The following is a 23911-nucleotide window of genomic DNA, read 5'->3' as shown; positions in this document are numbered from 1 at the left end:
GCTGAAGACTGGGCCAGTGCACCTGCACAAGAATGAAATAGCACAAAACCCTGAGCATGTAATTGGGAGTTAATTGGGAAGAGTCCCAGAAGGGCAGAGGGAGAGGGGACAGGAAGAGGTTCCAGTTAAGAAGAAAGAGGAGCAGAGAAAGAGGCTCTTGGCAGAAAAAGGGCTGCAGATGGCAGACTTTAAGTGGAGAGGGCACAGGAGAGGCGCTGGCAAATGAAGGGGCTCAAGAGAAGCCCAGGCAAATGAAGCGTGCTCAGGAGAAGCCCTGATAATCAAACAGGATTAAGGAGAAGACCTGGCTGTCAAAGGAAGCAGCAGAAGGTTGGTGACTCCGTGCTGGGGCCATTGGGGTGAAAGTAATCCTTTGGAGCAGTGGTATTCTACTTGACATAGTTGAAGAGCTGAAGTTGTGCTTGTGAATGGAGTGCAGACTTGGAAATCCTGGGGAATGGATTCTTGGGAGACGGGATTGAAACCCTTGGAGGTGTGCAACCCTTGAGGCTGTCCGGGTTGGAGTGACTTTTGGAAAGGATCCCAAGGCGAGGTCTTTGAAGGTGAGAAAGAGATAGACGGAGTTTTAATGATTTTGGTTGACCCGCAGCGTTACTGACATCTAGATGGGCTGTTGAGAAATCTGTGGAATGTGTCTTTGTTGCATCTGCCGTTTATTGTGCAAGATAGTGTGTTTGACCACCTTGCCCTTGCAAGGGCAAGCAGCAGGGGCCCAAGTTCATGTGAGGCTATCACAAACTAAAGCTAGCTTTTAAAACTTAAAGCCAACCCACATCTCTTAAAAGGAAGGTACAACAGTTTTCCTGTTGATTCACATGTACCTCATATTAACCCTGAATGTTAGAGTATAAGATAGATATTGTGAATTGTCTTATCTTCCTGGCCTTGTATAACAAAGTTTATTTTTGTTTGTTGAAAACTCATTAAATCCTGTGGCTTTATTCTCTTAACAAGTGGCTTGAATCTTAAACTTTGTCTACTTTAAGCAACAAGTTATTGGTCCCTAACTGGATCATACCAAGAACTTGGGGGTCTGGTCCAGGATCATAACAATGTCTAAATAATGTTAGCAATCCAAATAACATTTCTTAAAAATCTGAACCAACCCTGGATAAAATCAGTGTCAGTTCATAATCAATTTGTTTTGCCATTTCTCCCTTGCTTATTAATTATGCCTCATCCTTACCAATTAATCAAGGTATCAGGGCATTATCGTTTCAAACTCAGTCTCAGTTTTCGAAGTCAAGTACTCAATTTTGCAACCACTTAAGAGTTAAATGCAGAACAAGGATGTCAATGCTACATGTGCCACCACTTCATTACATTTCCACAGCATTGACAACAGCCTGGTCAGAGCAACAGACTGAAACCGGCAGGTATTCCCCTTATACTTAGCACGGAATTGTATTAATGGCACCAATCAATGCTGTATTAATCAGATACATAGAGAAAAATAGATGCCTTCCTGCCCCTGCTGTAAGAATACATCAGTTCTTTTCAATCCAATTACAACTCAGCGTGACAGGATTAATCATTTTTATTGTGTTCTTGTTTACAGAGGTGGTGAATGAGCTGAGCTGGATTTTTGCAGGGAAAAAAAACAGGTAAATATGAGCTAATGCATATTGTTTGTACAGCCATTAATCTTACATGATATTTATTTTTTATGCTGAAGAACACTTTGCTGTCCTATTAAACTAACACCGTTTATTTCCCACTTTACCGTTCCTCTAATGCCATTCAGCCATGTTACTTCAGTCGATGCGAATTAGAAAGACGAGAAGGTTATGCTGATGGGGTTAGATGAAGAGGAGTGGGAGGAGGCTTGTGTGGAGCATAAGTGCCAGTAAGGATCAGTTAGGCTGAATAACTAGTTCCTGTGTTGTACATTCTACAGAATAGTGAATAGGTGGGTGAGTGAAAACAATTTCATGGGGTCGGGGGTGTCAGTTTTACCATCAGAAACTGTATGATTGAAGCTTGGTAGGTTGATTTTTGAAATGAGATTTGTTTCACTGGAATTAACTGCATCTGTAATTACCTTCTGAGTTTGTAGAACATTGTGGTATTGCTCTGTTTTGTTGCCTATCCAAATATTTTTTCTTAGCAGCAGGTGTCATGGTCCCCAATAATGGTCGGTACAGACCTCTCAATTGATGCTTGATAATTGGTTCATGCCTGGTTTTGGTGACAAGTCCAGTGATGTTAGTGAACCCACCACCTCAAGAGTCTCCAAACTAGTGAGATTTACTCCTGAGTTTTCCAGTTCCTTTTTTAAAATCGGTCATGCAAGGAAAAATTGTTTACTTAATTGCTTTTTTAAAAATAAAACGGACACTTGAATGTTCTGATTTGCTGGGGTATTGAGCAGTATCAGGATGTGATGACTAGACAGCAGCCAAGTGCTATGTCTGGTTTGATTCTTATTCTTTACTTGTGGGGGGTTTGCCACAGCTGAGTAGCTGTGTAATTTAAGAGGGCAGTTGAGTGAGAGTGCAGCCACATATCGGCCAAACTGAGTACGGATGCCAAGTTTTCTTCCCTGAAGGATTTTGCTGAACCACTTGTTTTTTAAATGACAGTCTGACAGCTTCCTGGTCACATTTAGGGATACAAGCTTTTTATTTCAGATTTATTGTGTCGTTCCTGCCAAATGGAATCCAAATTCACAAACTGCTGTGATGGGATTTGACTCACTGGGCAAAACTCCCCCTAAAAACCAGCACAGGGATCAGGACACGTGATTAGCCAACGGCTGTTCAAAATAATGCAGGCAGCAGGTAAACTTTATGCTGCCTGCTCATTTAAAAGATTGTAGCACACATCCCAGTGCTACTCACATTGTTAAGTGGCTCCACGCTTCAGCAGGGGCCCAAGTTCATGTGAGGCTATCACAAACTAAAGCTAGCTTGCACTACTTAAGCCAACCCGCATCTCTTAAAAGGAAGACACATTCTGGCTGTAGGTACTGGGGAGGAGTCTCTGACTGACCTACAAAAGAGTAAAGATGGCACAGCCTGGCACGGAGAAGTCTTCCAGATTTCCCACTGCAACACCCAAGGCCCTGCTGCAGGAGGTGGACAGGAGGAGAGAGATCCTCTTCCCACACTGGGGTAATGAATCTTCCCAGACAAGCACCTCGAAGGGAATGGGCGCAAATAGCTATGGAGATCAATGTGAACAACATCAACACATCGACTTGGATGCAGTGCCGAAAGGAGTATAATGATCTCATATGAATGGTGAAAGTCAGGGAATTCACCATCAAATGAGATTAGCGGCTGTGCCTTCAGTTGCCTAAGCGTAAGGTCTGTAATTCCCTCCCTAAACCTCTCTGACTTTATCCCTATTTTTCTTCCTTTAAGACACCTAAAAACCTCTTTGACCAACCTTCTGACCATCTGCCCTAATATCCTTACGTGGTTTGGTGTCTAGTTTTGCCTAATAATGCTCACATGAAGGCCCTTGGGAGTTTTTATTACGTAAAAGGCATTATATGGTTGTTGGTTGCTGCCATCATGGCAGGGTCTTAGAGCTGTCCAAAAATCTGTACTGCATCAAATAGGAAGCCTCACCCAGAAGTGGAAGGGGAACGGTAGTGCTTCCATGCAGCACAAAATTTCCATTCGCTCTCAGAACAACATCACCCACCACTGCCACTCAAGCAGAGCCCCTGAAGTTGCCTGTCAGCCAACCAGCCCAGACTGTTGCCACCCATGGCTAGGTGGTGCAGAGCGAGGCCCAGAGCTGTTTGAGGGTATCTTAAAGCCATCTGTGGAGACCCACAGAATCATAGAATAGTTACGGTGAAGAAAGATGCCAATCAGCCCATCATGTCTGTGTTGGCCAAAAAGAGAAAAAAGAAACTAGCTGCTCATTGTAATCCCACTTTCCAGCACCTGGTCTATTGTGTTGCAGGTTTCAGCGCTTCAGATGCAGATCCAGATACCTTTTAAATGAGTTGAGTGTTTTAGCTGCAACCAACCTATGCAGTGAATTCCAGATGCCCACCAGCCTCTGGGTGAAAAAGCTTTTCCTCATGTCCCCTCTATACCTTCTACAAATCAAATTAAATTTGTGCCCCCTGGAATTGACCCCTCAGGTAGGGGAAATAAGTCTTTTCTGTGTACCTATATTGAGTCCCCTCATAATTTTGTACACCTCAATTAGGTCATCCCTTAGCCTCCTCTGTTCTAAGGAAAACAACACTAGCTTATCCAATCTCTCCTCACAGCTCCAATTTTCAAGCCCTGGCAGCATTCTTGTAAATCTCTTCTGCAAGCTCTCCACAGCAATTAGGTCATTCCTGTAATGTGGTGACCAGAACTGTACACAAAATTCCACCTGTGGCCTAACCAGCATTTTATACAGTTCCATCATTACATCCCTGCTTTTATATTCAACACTTCACCCAATAAAGGAAAGCACTCCATGTGCTTTCTTGACCACCTTGTCTACCTGTCCTGCTACCCTCAAGGACCTGTGGACATGCAGTCCAAGGTCTCTCACTTCCTCAACCTCTCTCAATAACTTCATGTCTATTGAGTATTCCCTTGCCACACCAAAACTCAGTGGTCTTCCACCAACCAAGTGATAGCCGCTGGGGTAGAAATGCTGAGGGGCATTAGGCCAGGCCACAAGACAGGCAATAATTACATGCACATGGGTGTTTAGTTGAATTTCGGAAGATTGGATGTTTTGTTGGACAAAGTTGGTATTAAATGGCTGTTTTGTAGTGGCTTTTATTCAGGGTAGTGGCCAAGGAAAACAAAATCATCTGTTTGATGTTGGAGTCACAATCCAGGTGCAGAGCAGTTAGTGCTTTTTGCCCAGCAACCACTTTCTGGTTTGATGTGGTGGTTGAAAGACTGCGGGAACAGTGGACTGGCAGTGAATGAAAACATCATGACTGCTGCCTGGATAGTGGACAGACATCAGCATGATGTGCAGAGTGGTTTTTTTCATTCATTCATGGAATGTGAGCGTTGCTGGCTAGGCCAGCATTTATTTCCATCTCTAATTGCCCTTGTTCAGAAGGAATTTAAGAGTAAACCACATTGCTGTGGGCCTGGAGTCACATGTAGGCCAGACCAGTAAGGGCATTAGTGAACCAGATGGGTTTTTACAACAATCGACAATGGTTTTGTGGTCTTCATTAGACTTTTAATTCCAGATTTTTATTGAATTCAAACTTCACCATCTGCCGTGGTGGGATTCGAACCTAAGTCCCCAGAGCGTTGCACACCAATTGAACATTCAGCAGATGGTAACTTTTGCAATTGAGATATGGCACCACAGAAACACATACGTGCAATGGATGGCACCCTGTACCATAGGGAAGCCCACTATATACAAGCAAAGTCACATGCATGCTGCTCCTGCTTTTGTCTGTTCAGGGAGAACAAATGAACACTCTGTCCTGGCCTAATGTGCCTCTGTCATCTCTCTGATGCAGCAGCCGATGGTGAACAGGGAGATGCTGCCTGCTTCAGCCTGGAAGGATCGGATGCAAAGAAATTCACGGATTGGTCACCTTCACAGCCACTGGCAATGCCGAACTTACCCTGCTCTGAGGCTATAGGTTTGGTTCAATGAGGTGGCAGGTTCTGTAAGCACCTGCCTTGTAAACCACAGACAATGTACTCACTGCTCCTGGCTTAGATGCAGGTGAGAGAAGTGCTCCTGGAAGATCCTAGGCAGATAAGGCCTCCTACTGAAAGCCCTTCTCCATCTCCACCTCCTCGATCTGTGAGCTGCTTGTCCTCTTAGTTGCTACCTCTGCTCCATCTCTCTCATGCTGCAGCCCAAGTTGGACTCCAACTATAGCACCAGGTGACTGGCAGCAGGTGGTGTACCCAGAGCCCTTACAGTCACAGCCAACACATTCCCCGCAGGCAGCACCATTCCCTGCCAACTTCACCAACTGTAACCAACTCCACAATACATTTAACAATTCCACAAACTTAAACAGAACCAGTAGAAAGAAATGAGAAATTAAAAAAAAAACTTGAAGAAGAAGGCTTGCTTTATAACACCTTCCACAACCATCAGAGATCGCAAAGCCAATGAAGCACTTTTGAAGTGTAGGGAGGTATTTAAACCAGGTGACACAGGTCTTGCTCGCCGGCTGGAGAGCCAGCAAGATCCCCAAGTCATCTCCTTTAGCCGAGACAAATTAAGTGCCACTTAGGCACTTAACTGGAGAGTGGTGGGCCTTCCCTGGGATTAAGGACCCCTAGATGGAAGTCTCACCTTCTGAAAGCCGCTGCAGTGTCACCAGGAAGGGGTTGGCTGCTGCTGGTATAATATCCATCTGAGGCCCAATATTGTCGCTGAATCCCATGCCTTAGGGGAGTGATGGTGGGGGGGCGGGGGGGCGCAGGGTTGGGGATTGCAGGAGTGGGAGTCGACTTCAAGGGCAGGGGACTGGCTCTCAGTGGCCCCCCCTCCCGACAGGGCATTGAATGCCTTTGAACGAGGAAACCCGCCCCACCAGCCCCCGCGAGAGTCCACAAGCATGGGATGGTCCACACCTGAACTATACTGGGACCAGTGTACTGACATATGCGCATAACTTGGGAAGTAGAGAGGGTTTTAAACTAAATAGCGGGAGCAAAGCATCAAATTTGGAAAGGTGTGGTAAATCAAAGAATAGAGACAAGGCAAGAGAGAAAAGTATTAATATGAGAAATGATATACAGATCATGAAAGGATGGGTCAAATCTAAGGGTAGAATTTTGCGGCTCCTCCCATTGGTGGGATTTTCCCTTCCCTTCTCATCAGTCTTCATAGTCTTATATAGGTTAACTATATGTATTTATTAACTACAAGAACAATGTTCAAGGGTTCAAGCTAGGAGCTATCTTCACGCTTGCTTGTGCACACAGCTCTGTCCAACACTAGGCTGACCCCCAGGTGTGGGTCATGTATTCTCTTACATCACTGTGTGGTTGGTGCTTTACCCAGTCCCATGTTAATGTGCCAGACCCCTATACTATATGCTAAAATCGCACCCCAAGTGCCGAAACTAGAGGCATCACAGAGTCCCTTTTTATGGCCATTGCCTTTAGATTATTAGCCTGCGTGTCTGGATTCCTGGTTTAATAACATAACAACTACATTACCATGCCCACTTTGAAACACTGTCTCCCAAAAAGCTGTGAAATTTGGCTCAATTGAAATTTCCAGTACTATGATCAACAGATTTTAATTAGGTACAAGTATCAAGGGAAATGGATCAAAGGCAGGCAGATGGATTTGATGTACAGATCAGCCATGATCTAATTAAATGTTGGAATAGGAAGACGGGCTGATTGGTTTACTCCTGTTTCTATGTAGGAAGCAGAATCTCACCAGGCTACCATGGCAACTATCCCCACTGAACTCAAATGAATCAAGTCATCTTAACCAGACTTGGTGTGAATAATCAGTGAAATGGCCAAGCTAACTTTCGTTGCCTGAAGGATACTGGTTCCAAACATACATCTTCCAGCTCAGCTTACATAGGAACAGAGGAACACAGGAACAGGAGAAGGCAATTCAGCCTGTCGAGCATGCTCCGCCATTCAATACGATCATGGCTTGTTGAACACTTCAGTGCCTTTTACCCAAACTATCCCCATAACCCTTGACATTATTGCTAATCCGAAATCCATAAATCTCTACCTTATACTCAATGACCGAGCTTCCACGGCCCTCTGGTGTAAAGAATTCCAAAGATTCACAACCCTCTGAGTAAAGAAATTTCTCCTCATCTTGGTCCTAAGTGGCTTCCCCCTTATTTTGAAATTGCGCCCCCTGGTTCTAGCCTCCCCAACCTGCAAAAACATCTTACCAGCATCTACCCTGTCTATTCCTTTGAGTATTTTGTAGGTTTCAATGAGGTCACCTTTCATTCTTCGAAACTCTAGAGAATACAGGCTCAGTTTCCCTAACCTGTCTTCATAAGATAGTCTCGCCATCCCCGGAACAAGTATGGTGAACCTTTGTTGCACTCCCTCGATGGAAATAATATCCTTTCTGAGATAAGGGGACCAAAACTACACACTGTACTTCAGGTGCGGTCTAACCAAGCTTCTATACAATTGAAGCAAGACTTCACTACTCCCGTACTCAAAACCTATTGTGATAAAGTCTAACATTCCAATAGCCTTCCTAATTGCCTGCTGCACCTGCTTGTTAGCTTTCAGTGACCAGGTCCCTTTGTACATCTACACTTTCCATTTAGGAAATACTCTGCACATCTGTTCCTTCTGCCAAAGTGGATAATTTCACAGTTTTCCACATTATATTCCATCTGCCATGTTCTTGCCCACTCACTAAGTCTGTCCAAATTCTTCTGTAGCCGCTTTACATCTTCCTCACAACACACATTCCCGCCTAGCTTTGTATCATCTGCAAACTTGGAAATATTACATTTGGTACCACATCAAGATCATTGATATATATTGTGAGCAGCTGGGGCCCAAGTACTGATCCTTGCGGTATCCCACTAGTCACAGCCTGCCAACGCAAGAGTGACCCGTTTATTCCTAATCTCTGTTTTCTGCCTGTTAGCCAATCCTTAATCCATGCCAGTATATTACCTCCTATCCCATGTGCTTTTATTTGGCTAATCAACCTCCTGTGAGGGACTTTATCGAAAGCCTTCTGAAAACCCAAGGGCAAGATTTTGAGGTCGTCGGGCAGGCACGGTGGGTGGGCCCAGAAGTGGCCGGGAAAAGGTCCACCACGCACAATCATTCCCCGACAGCGATTTCACACTGGTGGGCCAATTAACCCACTGGACAGGAAGGGCTGAGTGGGGGCAGATGCCCGTCAGCAGCCAGTTTAAAAACGCCCAGGCTGCCCCAGAAAGGCTGCCACAGAGGAAAGTGTGTTGTGCATTAGCAAAGTGATGGGAGTCAAGTGCGGTGGGAGACTCCTGGCAGGAAGGCGGGAGGGCAGCACGGGTGGGCACTCGGCCCCCGGCCTTTCGGATAAGTGCCTTGCCGTCCTGCAATAGGAAGTGGCTGCCAAGAGGGACAGCCTTGTCCCCAGAGATGGGAGGAGGAGGCCACCGCACCTCACCAAGAGGGCATGGGAGGAGGCAGCAATGCTAGTGAGCAGCCATGACATGGTGCAGCGCACATGGGTACAGTGCCAGAAGAGGTTCAATAACCTGCTGCATTCAGGAAGGGTGAGTACCATGTTGGCATGAGTCAGTGTGCAGAAGTGTTAAGGTGTGGGCGTTCCCCCCCCCCCACCCCCCGTGGACCTCTGGGGTGCTAGAGTCTGAGTGCCAACTGTCAATGATGCCGCAGCTGGCCAAGGGGGAAGCCCTGGCTGCTTGAACTGAGTGCCTTGTGGCTCGAAACCATGACTCTGACATGCCCTGCAAGGTACTTCTCAGCTGGGGTTGGCCAGGCTGCAATGGCGCTGCGGGTAGAGAGTGGACTAATCAATGCTCCTCTGTCCTTTCAGGAGAAGACGAGCCATAACTAATCAGAGAGGGCACATTAAGGCGGAGGCCCGCCCAACCTGCTGCTGCTCAGCAGGTTCCACCAGGACGCCCTTGAGCTTGAGAGCCGGCACACTCCCCATGCAACAGGGTGTGGAGAGGCGGGGCTGCCAGTCAAAGGTAAGAGCACAGATCACAGAGCTGAGAGTTTCAGATTATGCAACCTTTCTAGTGTAGTCCCTTCATTGATAATAGCCTCGAACTTGGAGTCCCCATTGATCATTGAAAGATACTGGCACCGTGATGCAGATCTCAACTGTCTCACCAGGGTGCCTAGCATGCACAATGACAATGTAGTGACTTTAACTAATGACATGTCCTTGTTCTCCCTTTTAGGTTTGCCAGCAGGCATCCGATCTGCAGAACTCGAAGGACCACCCCTGACGCTTGAGGACCACTGGGCTTCACTTGCATCTGCGTCACACCCGCTCTCTGAAGCAAGAACCAGCGCAGAGACCAGCACCTTGGTGGACATTATATCGACAGTTAGAATGTCGGTGCACATTGATGAGGGCACTTCACACTCACTTGAGGTGTAGGTGGAGGCAAAGAGTGCCCAGGGCACCGGCAGTTGGAGGACAGCTGGAGACCAGGATGATGCTCAGTCAAAGGCAGGTGATTAACATCTGGAGTCATCCATTAGGCAGCAGATGCTGGATGCCCAGTGAGATGTGTGGGAGGATCTGGAGGAGATCCATGAGGGTCTGTGTGCTATGGTCTCCATCGTGAAGGAGTTCATGTTGACCCTCATGGCCGAGCACACTGCCTGCTCCATTAAGAGAGTGGCGACTCTCATGGAGAGGCAGTTCCAGAGACAGAATGAGGGATTCCTGGGGTTACGCTCGGATCCGCAAGCCCTCACACAGGCACTGACCTCAGGTGGTCAGTGCCAGTGTGGGAGATGGATGAGGCACCCAGTATCCCAGCTCGGTGTGCATCCATCAATACTGAGCAGGGAGGTCCAGAACATCCTCACATTGGCACAGGAGCTGCTTGTTGTCTCTGAGAGCTCCACTCAGGGCGCTCTGGATGACAGCAGCAGCTCATCCGCCCCTCTGCCAGTGACTGTGGCATCTGATAAGGCTGCAACAACTGGGGAGATGCCAACCATGGCACTGGCCGCTCCCTCCTAGGCAGGGCCAGCACAGGTTCCACTGGTCACAGGACAACCGCCAAGGTCATCAAGGCCAATAAGACAGCAGAGTCAGCAGGCTGCCTCCAATGCCGGTGCCAAGGAGTGGTGAGAGGTGCAGGCACCAAGATGTAGCAGTCCCAAACATAAGTTTAAAGCACCATGAGCATGGGAGGGACAGTTCATGAGTGATTTTCTGTTCATTTATGTTTGGTTTATCTTTCTTGTTCTGGGAATGAAGGCCAAAGAAGGTTATGTAAATTTTTTGTTGGATTGTGAAAATGAGATAAATTTTATTTTGTCGTAGTGGCCTGAGTATTGTTCAGCTTTTTAGTTTTTTGGGCAGGGTTTGCCGGTATGTAATGCTGGATGTGAATAGCTCTAAACTTTATTGTACAGGCACTGAGTGGAATTTGGGTTCAAATGAAAGGGTCATTTCAGAATCCGGGATGAAGGCGGCAGTCCTGGTGTGTGGCTGAAGCTGATCTTTGGTAGCCGAGTTGAAAGAATGTTGGATGAAGACCTCCCTGGAGGTTACCAACGTCTGCCTCCACACCCTCAGTGTTTTCGTCACTGTGTTCCTCTTCTGACTCATGAGTGGACTGATCATCTGTGGCCTCTATAGCTGTGTCAAGATCCTCTTTCCCCAGTGAGTCCCTTCTTTCCAGCGCCTGGTTGTGGAGAGCACAGCATGCAACCATGATCAGTGACATCTGAATAATGTAGTGCACCCCCTGAACGGTCCAGGCATTGGAAGCTCATCTTCAGAAGACCCATGGTCTTCTCTATCACTGCCCTTGTGGAGGGATGGGTCATAACACTTCTCTGCCTCTGTTTTTGGGTGGTGGAGAGCCACCTCTTCAACGGATAGCCCTTGTCACCCAGCAGCCATCCATCCAGTCGGGCTGGAGCACTGAAGAGTCTTGGTACCTCGGAAAGTCTCTGGATATAAGCATCATGGGAGCTGCCAGGGCACCTTACACAGACTTGCAAAATCTGCATCCTGTGGTCACACACTATCTACAAATTCATGGAGTGGAATCCCTTCCTGTTGACCCGCTGGTGCCTTGATACCCTCATGTCAATTGCACCCTGGGTGCTGGAGAACCCAGCAATAGCTGCAAAGCCTCTGGCTCACTCAGCCTGCTGGCCTCATCCGTACACTAAAGAATCAAGATCAGTAACTGCTTGAACAGAGCTTCTGTCACCAGCTTGATGCAATGTGGACAGCTGATTGGGAGACTCCACAAAAATCCCCCACTGACTCCTGGAAAGAGCCGGATGCATAGGAGTTGAGGGCCACTGTCACCTTCAGAGCCACTGGCATGGGATGTCCACACAGTCAGAGCTGAGATCAGGCTCTATCATCTGACAAATGGAGGTCACTGTCTCCCTTGAGAGACGGAGCCTCCTTCGACATTGCACCTCGGACATATTGAGGAAGCTGCATCGCCGCCAGTAAACCCTGGCAGCAGAATAGTGGCATCTTCTGAGGCTCCTTGTGCCTTGGACTACCTGCTGGCCCTGCGTCCCCTGCGCCCCTGTGCCTCTCCTCCCACTGGTCGTTCCCCTGGAAGCTGCACAGGGCCATCTTCCCTCTTCGCCCTCCTGCCCCTCCCTTCATCCTCAGAGGAGGTGCCACCAGTGGAGACCACAATCCCCATTACCAGGGTAAGGGAAGGCTGTGTGATACCTGGAAGGGTCCACAGGGTCTAACTCCTCCTGGGGACCGGCAGACAGCAATGAATCCTGAAATGAAGCCTGGAAATGCTAGCAAAGAAGCCCCTAACAGAGATGAAGCTGCCAAGTACCAATGTCACCAGTAGCAAAGTATGTACCAAACTCCCCACTACTGACACTTGCAATGCTGCTCACCCCTTTTATCCCACCAGCGGATGAGGTTTTTGAAAATGTTGGCTGGTCACCTGCCTGTTTTGCTCGTGCGACGGGCATGAAATCGCATGGGCAATGAAAAATCGGCGTCAATTGGCTTTTTAGTGGCCTTGAGTGGCTTCTTAATTAATGGCGGGTGTGGTTCTGGCACCTGTTCATGCCCACTGGCCGAAATACTATGCGAGTGCGCAATGACATCGGGATGGTCGCCCAACGTCATCACATGCTATTTGATGTCTGATTGGATGGGGCGCACGCCTGCCTGCAGGATGTAAAATTCTGCCCCAAGTATACTACGTCCATCAACTCTTCTTTATCAATGTTGTTAGTAACATCCTCAAAAAGCTCCAAGTTCATCAAACATGAATTACCATTCGCAAATCTGACTATGCCCAATCAGATCATGATTGTCCAAGTATCCATTTGTCACATCCTTTATAATCAATTCTAGCATCTTCCCTACTACTGATGTAAGGCTAACAGGCTTGTAGATCCCTGTTTTTTCTCTCCATTCCTTCTTAAATACGGGGTGACATTTGCTACTTTCCAAACTTCACAAATCATTCCTGAATGTATAGAACTTTGGAAAATGATCACAAATGCATGCACTATCTCAATAGCAACCTCTTTCAACACTCTGGGGTGCAGAATTTCAGGTCCTGGTGACTTATCAACTTTCAGTCCCATTAATTTCTCCAATACAACCTTCTCATACATACTAATTTCCTTCAGCTCCTCAATACCTAGGGAATACCTAGGTATTCCTGAGGTATACCTAGGGGCCACCTTCCTAGGGATTCTCCCCATACCTAGGGAGAATTTGGGTCATTCTCCCTGGTCCCTTGGATCCCTAAATCTGGGAGATTTCCTATATCTTCCTTTGTGAAAACAGACACAAAGTAAACATTTAGCTTCTCTGCCATTTCTCTATTCCTCATTATGAATTCTCCTGACTCTGCCTGTAATGGACCTACATTTGTCTTAGCCAAACCCTTTATTTTTACATACCTATAGAAGCTTTTACAGTCCAGTTTTTTTTTTGCTAGATTGCATTCATCTTCTATTCTCCCTTTCGTTACCAGTTTCTTGGTGTTCCTTTGCTGCACTCTAAAAATCTCCCAATCCTCAGTTTTACTACTACGTCTGGCAATTTTGGAAGCCTTTTCTTTTAATCTTATGTAATGCTTAACTTCCTTTGTCAGCCATGGTTGACTGACATTTTTCGGGTTTTTGCACCTTGAAGCAATGTATAGGTGCTGTAGACTATGTAATAGTTCTTTGAAGAACATCCATTGCCTACGTGCAGTCATGCCTTTTAACGTATTTTCCCAATCCGCCTCAGCCAATTTGTCCCTCATACCTTCACAATTTCCTTTATTCAACTTTAACACCCTTGCTTCAGAGTGAACTACCTGACTTTCAAACTATCATATCACTCGTCCCCAAAGGTTCTTTTACAACAAGATTATTAATTAGCCCTTTTTCATTACATAATACCAGATCTAAAATAGCCTGTCCTCTAGTCGGCTCCTCAACATACTGCTCTAAAAAAACATCTCTGACACACTCCAGAAACTCGTCTTCCACAGCATTGGTGCTAAATTGGTTTACCCAGTTTATATGCAGATTGAAGTCACCCATGATTACTCTATTGCTCATGCAACATGTGGATTTAACCCTTTTAAACTCTCATCTTAACTCAGTAATCACATTTTAACACGCATTACACATTTGGAGGATTAGTCAGAAATCCCCAAACATACAAATGTAGGTAGGTGAACCCACGCTTCCCCTCTTAAACTCCTATCTCTAATGTTCGGCCCGAACCTGTTCAAGTGGAGAAAATGGTCAAGGCTCACAACCCGTCTTTTTAATAGTTTATTGTAACATTGATAAACTTACAACATCAGTACATTGCTCCCCTTACAATTAAATCAGCATTTACAAATGAACTTACAAATGTTAATACCCTGCTCCTGTTTTTTAAGTTAAATCGCCACAAACACCATCCCCATAACTTCTGAGCTTCACCCACACTGTTAATCCTTGAATTACTGATTCTGAAAAGTTGCTGCTTCAGTTTCTGCTGTTGCCTTAGTTTAGCTGTCCTATTTTAGTTCATCCAATTCCTTCATAAAACTTCTTTTCCGAGAGCTCTATACTGTGCAGCTGTGGGCTGCTGCTTTTCTCCTGTCTGCTTTGGCTGTTACTGCTCTTACTACCTCCACTGATCTTCCTCCTAAAGTACATATTTCTTAACAAAAGTCACAACCGTGACGAAGCTGAAAAAGCCCTCACCAAATCTGTGTTTTCTTACATATTGTAACAACTTCATGAATAGTTCATTAACATATGAAGGTGCTTTTGATTTGGAAGCTCCAGGTTATGATATCTGGTAGATTTTGCTCTAATCAAAAAGTTCTCTGGAATTAGCATTTGCAAGGAATGTGGCAGCACATTTAGACATGGTGCACCAAATCTGTAAGTATTATTTACAGCTGTACAGTTCATATTTGCATATCCATTGTGTAGTCTGAAGGCGTTGTTAGCTGTGTTTTGATGGATATGTTGAAAAAGTCACTTAATGTGTGTATGTCAGGCTTTCAATGTCCCATAGAATGCCGGGTGGCAGATTTTGGCCAATTTCTGAAAATTGTTCATCACAAATAGGCTTTTTTGGCGATACCCTTTTTTTTTGTTTTTAAATGTTCTTTTAAGTAGAATGCATTCTTGCTGAAGGACCAGCACATAAGATGAGGTCTTGCCAGCACCAGCCACAACCCACAAAAGACATTTTTAACTGTTAAATGTTTAATATTGAGAGCTATCAATGCAAGCGGACCAATACCATTTTACCATTACACTGGGTTGCTTATGCACTTGAATTGTACATTTGGATAGTGATTACTGTTATAATGCAGTAAATTAAATTATTATTTAAATAATAATTTAAATAGTAATTTGCATTTTGGGTGAATTTCAGAAATAATCCAAACAGTAGCTCTGAAATAAATCCAGAATGATGAGAGAGCTAAGCAAAAGTAGTACAGAAATATTAGCTTCAGAACATTTCCCAAATTTTACTCAAAGTTAGTTGGACTCATTTTTTTCTCCACTGTGCTGAATTATCAGCACTCTCCACATACACAAAGGGTTATTTTACACTATATTCATTCATGCGTCCACTAAAACCTGTTTTCTGTCGAAGGGGCATCATAGCTAACGGAATGGAAACACATTTTTTTTACGGCCAATGCTAAGACTGTCTTTTTTATACAGGTTATATCTATTGCAGAAGGATCCACGTAATAAATTATTGGAACGGTGAAGCCAATTGAAGTTTTATTTTTTTTTGGTAAACAAAAAATTAATCATACTTCTTGGGTAATGAGAAATAAAACCATTCATCTTTCCAGCCCTGTCTTTCATCCAGCCTTCTTATTACATTCAATTTTCGGGTTAATCCCAATGGATTAAGGCTCACATAGGAACATGTCAATGCTTGTGTTGGTGGCTGCGATGCATAACTAGAAAAGTGAGCAATGTTCACAGAAATCCCCAATGCCAAAAAAATGTTTACACAGGTGATTTCAGAAATCATTTAGAGAAGGAGCCTAAATTGGATGAGGATAGAAAGCACACAATGTGAAAATGTCATTATGATTTGAAGTCTGATTCATAAATCATTAAAGGGCCACTCTCATCCCAGTACAAAGGTTTCTATCATTTCTTTAAAAATACATTGTGCTGCCATGAAAGACCTTGTTGCGTCAGTAAAATGTGCCAATGCACAGATCTTCCGACCATTCTCCAGAGTAATCTAATACTTCATTGGCTCCTTCTTGGCATACAGGAACAATGAAAATTTGAAAAGGTATTCAGAGAAAAAATGCTGGGATATATAACTGAGGCTGTAGATTAGAAGAAACAATAAAGTAATATATATATAGAATAACCTCTCAACAAATATGGTACCAATTAATTTAAAGAAGATGTGGTTAAATTGGTGATAACAATCTAACAATAAGTACAGGGGCCTAACATAAGACCTAATATACTAATATTTTTTTTTTTGCATTGATAAAAACAAGATCGACCACCAACCCAACCAGCTCACTTTCCTTTGTTATACCCAAGAATGGCCAATTACATCTCCCGACTGAGCCTGTTCCTATCAGTCGTTGGGATCAGTGGATGAAGCCTTGAGTTGACAGCAGGAAAGTCTCTAAAAATATAATGTGCAGTGTTATGATCACTGTAGAGACTGATAACTTGTAAAAGAAAGAAATCCCCAAGATACCAACAGAAAGAAAACTGTTGAATAAGATTTCACGTTTTAAAACTTTTACTGTAACAAACAAACTAAAATCAACATAATTCAAACATTAATAACAGGCAAAGCGTGTTTCAAATGAAAAGGTAAGTTTTGCTATAAATAGTCGATGCAACAAAGATTCGTATGATATAGTTATAAGCACTCGCATTACTCCCTGCATAAATGTGACACCATGTACAGTTTCACAGTCTTTTCAACTTGTCCATCATTATGTAGGATCCCTCACTTCCCATTCAATTATTTTGGTCCTTGAGTCACGTTCTCCAGCTGCCATGTTTCATCTGAAGTCCATGGACACAGTTAACACCGACAAAGTGCATGTCTACAACCACTCTCTCACTTGAGTCATGACAGTCCTTATGGCACAGAGACCCCAGAGACTCCTTTCTCAGTCTGGTTGGCTCTGGCAAAACTGAAACAGAATAAATGGGGCCTCCTCAAATCCTCAATCCCCTTCCCTTCCTGTCTTCAGGTCTCTGCCCTTTCCAACTGTTTAACATGTACAGCAACTCAAGGCAGGATTTTCAGGTCATCAGGCGGGCATGATGGGCGGGCCTGGCAGAGAAATGGGCAGAGAAATGAGCGATCGGCCACCGACTGATTTCATGTTGGCTGGCCAATTAACGATGGGTGAGGGGGAGTGTGCAGTGAAAACGGTCTGAAGGCAGAGTGCTGCCTCAGGGAGCTGAAGAATTTTAGGTCCAAAAATAAAGAATATGAATTTCTGAAAAAAATGTCCCCACATAGGACTCACTCACCTGAACATATAGATTATAAAAATTCCACCCAAACATTTTATTTTTTTTTTAAATTAACATCGGAAACCTCATCCTACCTTTGGATGGGGTTTCCTCAAAAATGCAAAGGCCACCTGGCCCATTCGCCCACTTGCCTACTGTAACATTGGACAGATAGATAAAATCCATGTTAATTGAAACTTTAATGGCCTTAATATGCCTCTCAATTGTCGGCAGGCGTGCAGCCGACTCTTGTGCATGCCCGCCGACCGAAATATCACACTAGTACGCGATGACATAGGCATGGTCACCCGACATCATTGCGGGCCATTTTATGCCCAATCAGGTCGGGTATGAGCCCACCTTCAGGACATAAAATTCTGCCCACTGTATCTGCTCTATTCTCAATGGTCTTCTTTAATACCAGGATCCATTCTGAAGTGCAGGTACTGTTCTGAACTGTCTACTGCAGAGATAGGCTGAAACTCAACACCACTGCAATTAGCTTTCTATTTACCCTTTGCTTCTTAGATTTTCATCCCCATGGCACTCTCAGGTCACATGGGCATTTCTTGGAACTAAGCTGATGTCATAAACAGGAAATCAATTATCCCTCTTTCACTTTGCTCTTAAAGGGGGCATCACACAAAAATAAAATACAGGCTTTTCCCAAAGCACATGGGTCATCGAATTTTCTCTCCTTAAAAGAAAAAAGCCTTACTGAAAAGTAAGGGATTTTCACAATCCTTTAAAAATACAACACATTTTAACCACATAAACACTTTAACAACTACCTTATTACATTTTGTACAGGTAATTATTTCCCTTTGTCACATTTTACAATTAAACCTATTGCATTAGCAAAATTATAAAACATATAACAAAAACAACCAAATGTGACAATTAGGTTTTGAAGTTCAACCTGAGCGAGTTCTCAGGGCCCCAATGTTCTTGTGAACAAAAGTTTGTTTTTTACTATTACTATTTAATACACTTTTAATTTTCGGAAGAGATTATCTTTCCCATTCTGTATAAACTTTCCAGTTTTTCCATGTCCTTGGTTAAAAGATTGTATGTTAACTTTGTGTTCCTCATGTTGTTATCTTTTTTATCTGTATAGGACTGTATACAGTCTGCACTTGGGTCATCACAGCATCTATGCAAGACCTTGTTGTATTACTTAAATACACCGATGTACAGCTCTTCTGGCTATTGTCCAAGGTTGTCAAACACTAGTCCCTAAGTTCATTGATGAAGGGAGAAATCTCCCTTCCTCCATTTTGACCTTCAGCACTTATCTTAGTATCAACTGTGGAGGATGTACTGGACGCCTGGGGCCCTTCTTCCCCTTTAATTTGGCACATGCTTCTTTAAATGATGCAGCAGTGATCTTGCTACAACGCCACTGGATCTTTCTGTGGACCGCTGCTGGGATCTCATGAGTTTGGTAGGAATCATGTTGGATCCTTGTAATAAATATCTAATGATCCTCAACTCAGGAATCTGGGCTGGGACCAATAAGGGGTATTGGGTGGTGGACCTAAATCGTGCCCTGTCTCTAAAGGCAGAAATAAGGAGATACCAGCAAGCTATCATATATCCAATATTTTTGTCAAGGGGAATCACAGGCTAACCTAATCCTGTTCTCACACAAGGACATGCTTTTCATCAAGAGCAAAGGCTAATTCTCCCTTTCACCAGCTCAGGCTTAATAAGGTTTACTTCAGAGCCCCAGATTTGAAAAAGAAAAATATGACTTCAGTAGTCTAGATTCTAATATCACTCTTCTCCACAGGCACAACAACAATAACTTGTATTTATAGAACAACTTTAACATAGTGAAATGTCCCAAGGCGCTTCACAGGAGCATTATAAGTCAAAATTGACACTGAGCCACGTAAGAAGATATTAGGCAGAGGAAGTAGGTTTTAAAATGCATTTAAAGGAGGAAAGAAAGGTAGAAAACCGGAAATGTTTAGAAAGGATATTTGAGAACTTAGGGTCCCTGGTAGCTGAAGGTGCAGTTGCCAATGGTGGACCAATTAAAATTGGCGATTAAAATTCAGGATGCTAAAGAGGATAGAATTGGAGGAGTGGAGTGATTACAAAGGGTTGTAAAGCTATGGGGGATTATAGAGATGGGGGGAGTGGGGTAGAGGCCATGGAGCAATTTAAAAACAAGGATGTGAATTTTAAAACTGAGGCGATGCTTAACTAGGAGCCAATGTAGGTTAGCAAGCACAGGAGTGATGAGTGAATTGGTGCAAGTTAGAACATGGGCATCAGTGTCATAGATAGGTTATGGAGGGTAGCATGTGCGATGCCAGCCAGGAATGTGTTGGATGAGTTAAGTCTAATGGTAGTAAAAGAATGGATAAAAATTACAACAGCGGATAAGTTGAGCCAGGGTAGACTCAGGTTACAGAGATGGGAGTAGTGATTGCATGGGTACTTGGTCTGAAGCTCAACTCAGGGTCAAAAATGAGACCAAGTTTGTGAAGAGTCTGGTTCAGCCTCGGACAGTTGCCAGGGAAATGGATGGTGCTTAAGAAACAGAGTTTGTGGTGGGGACTGAAGACAATGGGCTGAATTTTGTAGGACAGGGTCAAGTTCCACCACTGGGATCGTAGTGGGAACTGATAGGCAGCGGGGACCTGGGGTAGCATTTTGCTGGCTGCAACCAATTAACAGGCCGCTGCCAGGGCCACTGTCCGATCGAGGTGGCCGGACCTGCCTAATCAGAGGGCTAGCAGCTCAGCAGCCTTGGAAGCGCCAATGTTAGTGGGGGGCCACTACTGAGGTTGCATGATGAAGGAGAGGATGTCTCAATGCTGAGGCTTCCTTGAAGATGGGTGAGTTCTTTGAAGAAGCCTGGACAGGGCAGACAGGTCCCAGCAAACTGGGGAAGACAGCTATTCTGGCAGCAGCCTGTAGGTGCTGGTAAAATGCCAGTGGTGGCAGGAAGGGGACCTTAATTAACCACTTAAGTGGCTCAATTGGCCTCTGAGCAAGAGGGTTGTCTTCCATCTTCTTTGCCACTGGGAAAATGACAAAGCAGTGGGAAGATGACAGGCACTTCAACCCTTGATTTCCCTTGTTATTTTGCACCCCTGCCCTCTCCCCACCACTTCCCAGCCTATCTCTGGAGGGCTGGTAAAATCCAGCCCAACAAATGGGGTAAAACAAAGAAGTGCAGTATCATTATCATTAGATTAGAAATATATAGCAGTTGGGATGAAGTGTAGGCTAACATTTTACTTACCATTGTTAAAATTATCATCTTTTCCTAAATTACAGATCATATACCATTTTGGAAGCGGTACACATTTATCACAGTACCTTGGATTTTAACTATCTGATGAAAGATACAGGGCGGCAGTATCTACTATTTGATATATGACCAGGTTTCAAAGCAACTAGCACCATAATAAGACCTAAACGGCATTCTACTTTTCAGGTGATAGTGTTCAAAGTATTGGATGCATTGATGGTTGGCTACCAGCAGGGCTATGTGTCGAGACAAAGCCATTGTCAAATTTGAGTTGAAACCCAACGCAGAAGTGGCAAATGACTATTGAGAAATAGAGACAATTTAAATTGCAAGGTGACAATCTTTGAAAAGGAAGTGGCATCTGACATAAATCTCCAAATATGAGGAATATTTTAGGAGGAACATATAAAAGCTGAAAGCATTAGTCGTAACTACATATTCTGTACATTCAGGAGTCCTAGAACATGTGGGTGATTCACAACTGATTATTTTGCAACAAAATAACAGTAAACTAAACAAGTGAATGAAAACGCCACCCTCCAACATGTTGATTAGCTGAAGGATCATCTGAGAAGAGGTTTGGTTAAGATCAGACAGCAATGTCATTTCAAACTCACACTTAACTGCAATATTTAGCAATTGTTATTACTGTTCTTTTTGTAAATAGTTTTATCATTGGCAGTTCCCCACCATTCCCCCACCACTGACAGGCTGGAAGTGTTGAGTCTCACTGAGGTACCATTTTACACATGGAGCTGCTAGTTCTCTGCGACCTCCTCCACTGACCATTTTCATGTGTGAGCTAGACAGCGAGTCAGAATAAAGTTTACATGACAACACAGCATATCATGCATGAGCCCTTTCTGTATTCAACATCTACACATGTGCACAGGTCACATCATAGTTGTCCTGTACCTGATGACATAGCTGAGAATAAAACATAGGACCCTCTGACCTGCATGACTAATGACATCAGATGGTGACTTTACCCATTAAATCCACTTGAGTTTCTGCTATATACCCAATTAAGAGAGCTCATGAATTGAAGAACTAACATCTGAATTGCAGCACATACTCACTTCTACCAGTTTGTTGGCATGCTCACGGAAGACTTGTGCATACTCCTTCACCTCCTTTTCGTTGCCGCTCTTTGCTGCCTCAATGAGAACCAAGAGAGGGACATTGGTCTCCAGAAACGAGTCGGAGATGTGATCCATGACAGCCTTGCGAAGCTTTTGAGGAAAAGAAATTGAAATTAAAAACCAGCAATAAAGTGGAAGTGGTCAAAAGGACCTAAATTTGCAAAAGGCTTTTTTCAATTGATGAATATAATTTATCCTTAAGAATGTAAAGCATTTTTCAGCTTAATTGCTAGAAAAACATGAAAGACATATGAAGTATTTCATTGCACTCTGTTGTAGGTCATTCAGGAAATTTCAAGAACGTTAACCCTTGTTCAATGACAGCAATGGTGCCAGGCACTGAATGTACAGGCCAAAGTAATTCCTTTCAATGGGCTGGATTTTATGGCTCCCTGCAGGTGCTTTTTCAGTGGAGGATTCGGGCACGTAAATACAAGGGGTGACCAGCCCACTAACCTCTCATCCAGTACAGATCTGTTACTCATGATATGTTAGGTGGGTGGGTGCAGAAATCAGCAGCTGCCCGCCATATTTGAATAAATAATTAAAGGTCATTTGAGCTTGTTACCAAGCCAATTGACTGGGATGTTATGCTGCCCACGTCATAATACGTTTGGTGTGGGCAGGTGGGTGGGAGTGGGCTTAGTACTTTTTTTGAGGCCAGGTTGTAAAAGGATGGGAAGGAAGTGGCGGGGGGGGGCACATCATTCAGGGGCACCCCCCCAAGATTTCTCCACCACTTCCCCCCGCCCTGTTCCTCGCTGCCTGCCCTCCAAAACCCTGCCCCCAACCCCCATCCCTCTCTTCCCCGCCCTAAAAGCCTGTGACTCACCTGTCTCCAGCAGCCATCACTCTTGTTCTTGCCTATCCTTGCAGTCCTGGTAAAGCTCTGGTACTGCTGGAACTACTAAAGAGGCCAGTCCATCAGATTGGCCGGCAGCTCTCGAGGGCCAGATTTCTTCCCACTGAGGGGCGGAAGTCCCACTCTCACCTGGTTTCGCCCACCAACAGTGTGTTATGGCTGTAGGGTGAACTTCTTTCTGGCATGTTAGCAAACAGCCGACTTTCCTTCCAGAGGATTTGGTTGAGCAGCGCGACCCCTCCCCCAATAAACTCCAGCCCAATATAACAGAACATTGGTCCAATAGAGCTTTGCACCATTGATTTACAGCTTTCTATTTATCTTATTGAACATCAACATGTTAGAATAAGATAGACAAAAAAGTTAATCCCCTAGTAATGCTAAAACTGCTGGCTTTGCAAATAATTCTTCCACTGGCTGAAGAACAAGGTACCACTAGGTCAAGCCTCTGATTGTGAAATGCAACCACTGTATTTATCACTTCATAGGCAAAGAATCAAAGAGTATTTGTTACAAAAATAATTCTATTACAGCTGCTCTGCAAGTCACTTCTGTTCACTCAGCAATCGTGACCTGTTAACAACCATTTTTCTTTTCCTTGTGAGTGTTTACGGCCAGGGGTTTCTGAGCTATGTTAACATTGAGAAACTAAAGACTTTTTTGTGCTTAAGGGTAGATTTTCAGTCATCTCCCAACGCGAGACACTTTGCCTGCTGGGTGGATTGGAAAATCACAGGCCTTGCACCTGCCATCTTTCCATATGCAGAGCATGCACTCAAAAGCTGTTTTAGTGCCAATGCCATGTGTAAAAGGTAGGATCATAGAATCATAGAATGGTTCGAGCACAGAAGGAGGCCCTTCAGCATTCATCACGTCTGAGCTGCCTCTCTGAAGGCGCAATTTACCTAGTATCATACACCTTCCTTCTCCTAGTAGCCCCGCATATTCTTCCTTTTCAGATGATAATCCATTTCCCTCTTGACGCAATTGAACCTGCCTTCACCACAATTTCAGGCAG

At 44.3% G+C, this 23911-nt stretch overlaps 1 protein-coding gene across 8 annotated transcripts in view; it reads right to left on the bottom strand.

Moving 5' to 3' along the window:
- ctnna2 (catenin (cadherin-associated protein), alpha 2) overlaps positions 1-23911 on the bottom strand; it is a 1471852-nt gene that overhangs the window by 636203 nt on the left and 811738 nt on the right. For all 8 annotated transcript variants that reach the window (XM_041198108.1, XM_041198115.1, XM_041198125.1 and 5 more), the window contains one exon: positions 21969-22121. In XM_041198108.1, the coding sequence (XP_041054042.1) occupies positions 21969-22121 (153 nt within the window). The remainder of the gene's footprint in view (positions 1-21968; positions 22122-23911) is intronic.

Source organism: Carcharodon carcharias, chromosome 1 (genome assembly GCF_017639515.1).
Source record: "Carcharodon carcharias isolate sCarCar2 chromosome 1, sCarCar2.pri, whole genome shotgun sequence".
Classification (NCBI taxonomy): Eukaryota; Metazoa; Chordata; class Chondrichthyes; order Lamniformes; family Lamnidae; genus Carcharodon; species Carcharodon carcharias.
Note: the sequence above shows the minus strand (reverse complement) of the source record. Positions and strands in the feature narration are given on the sequence as shown.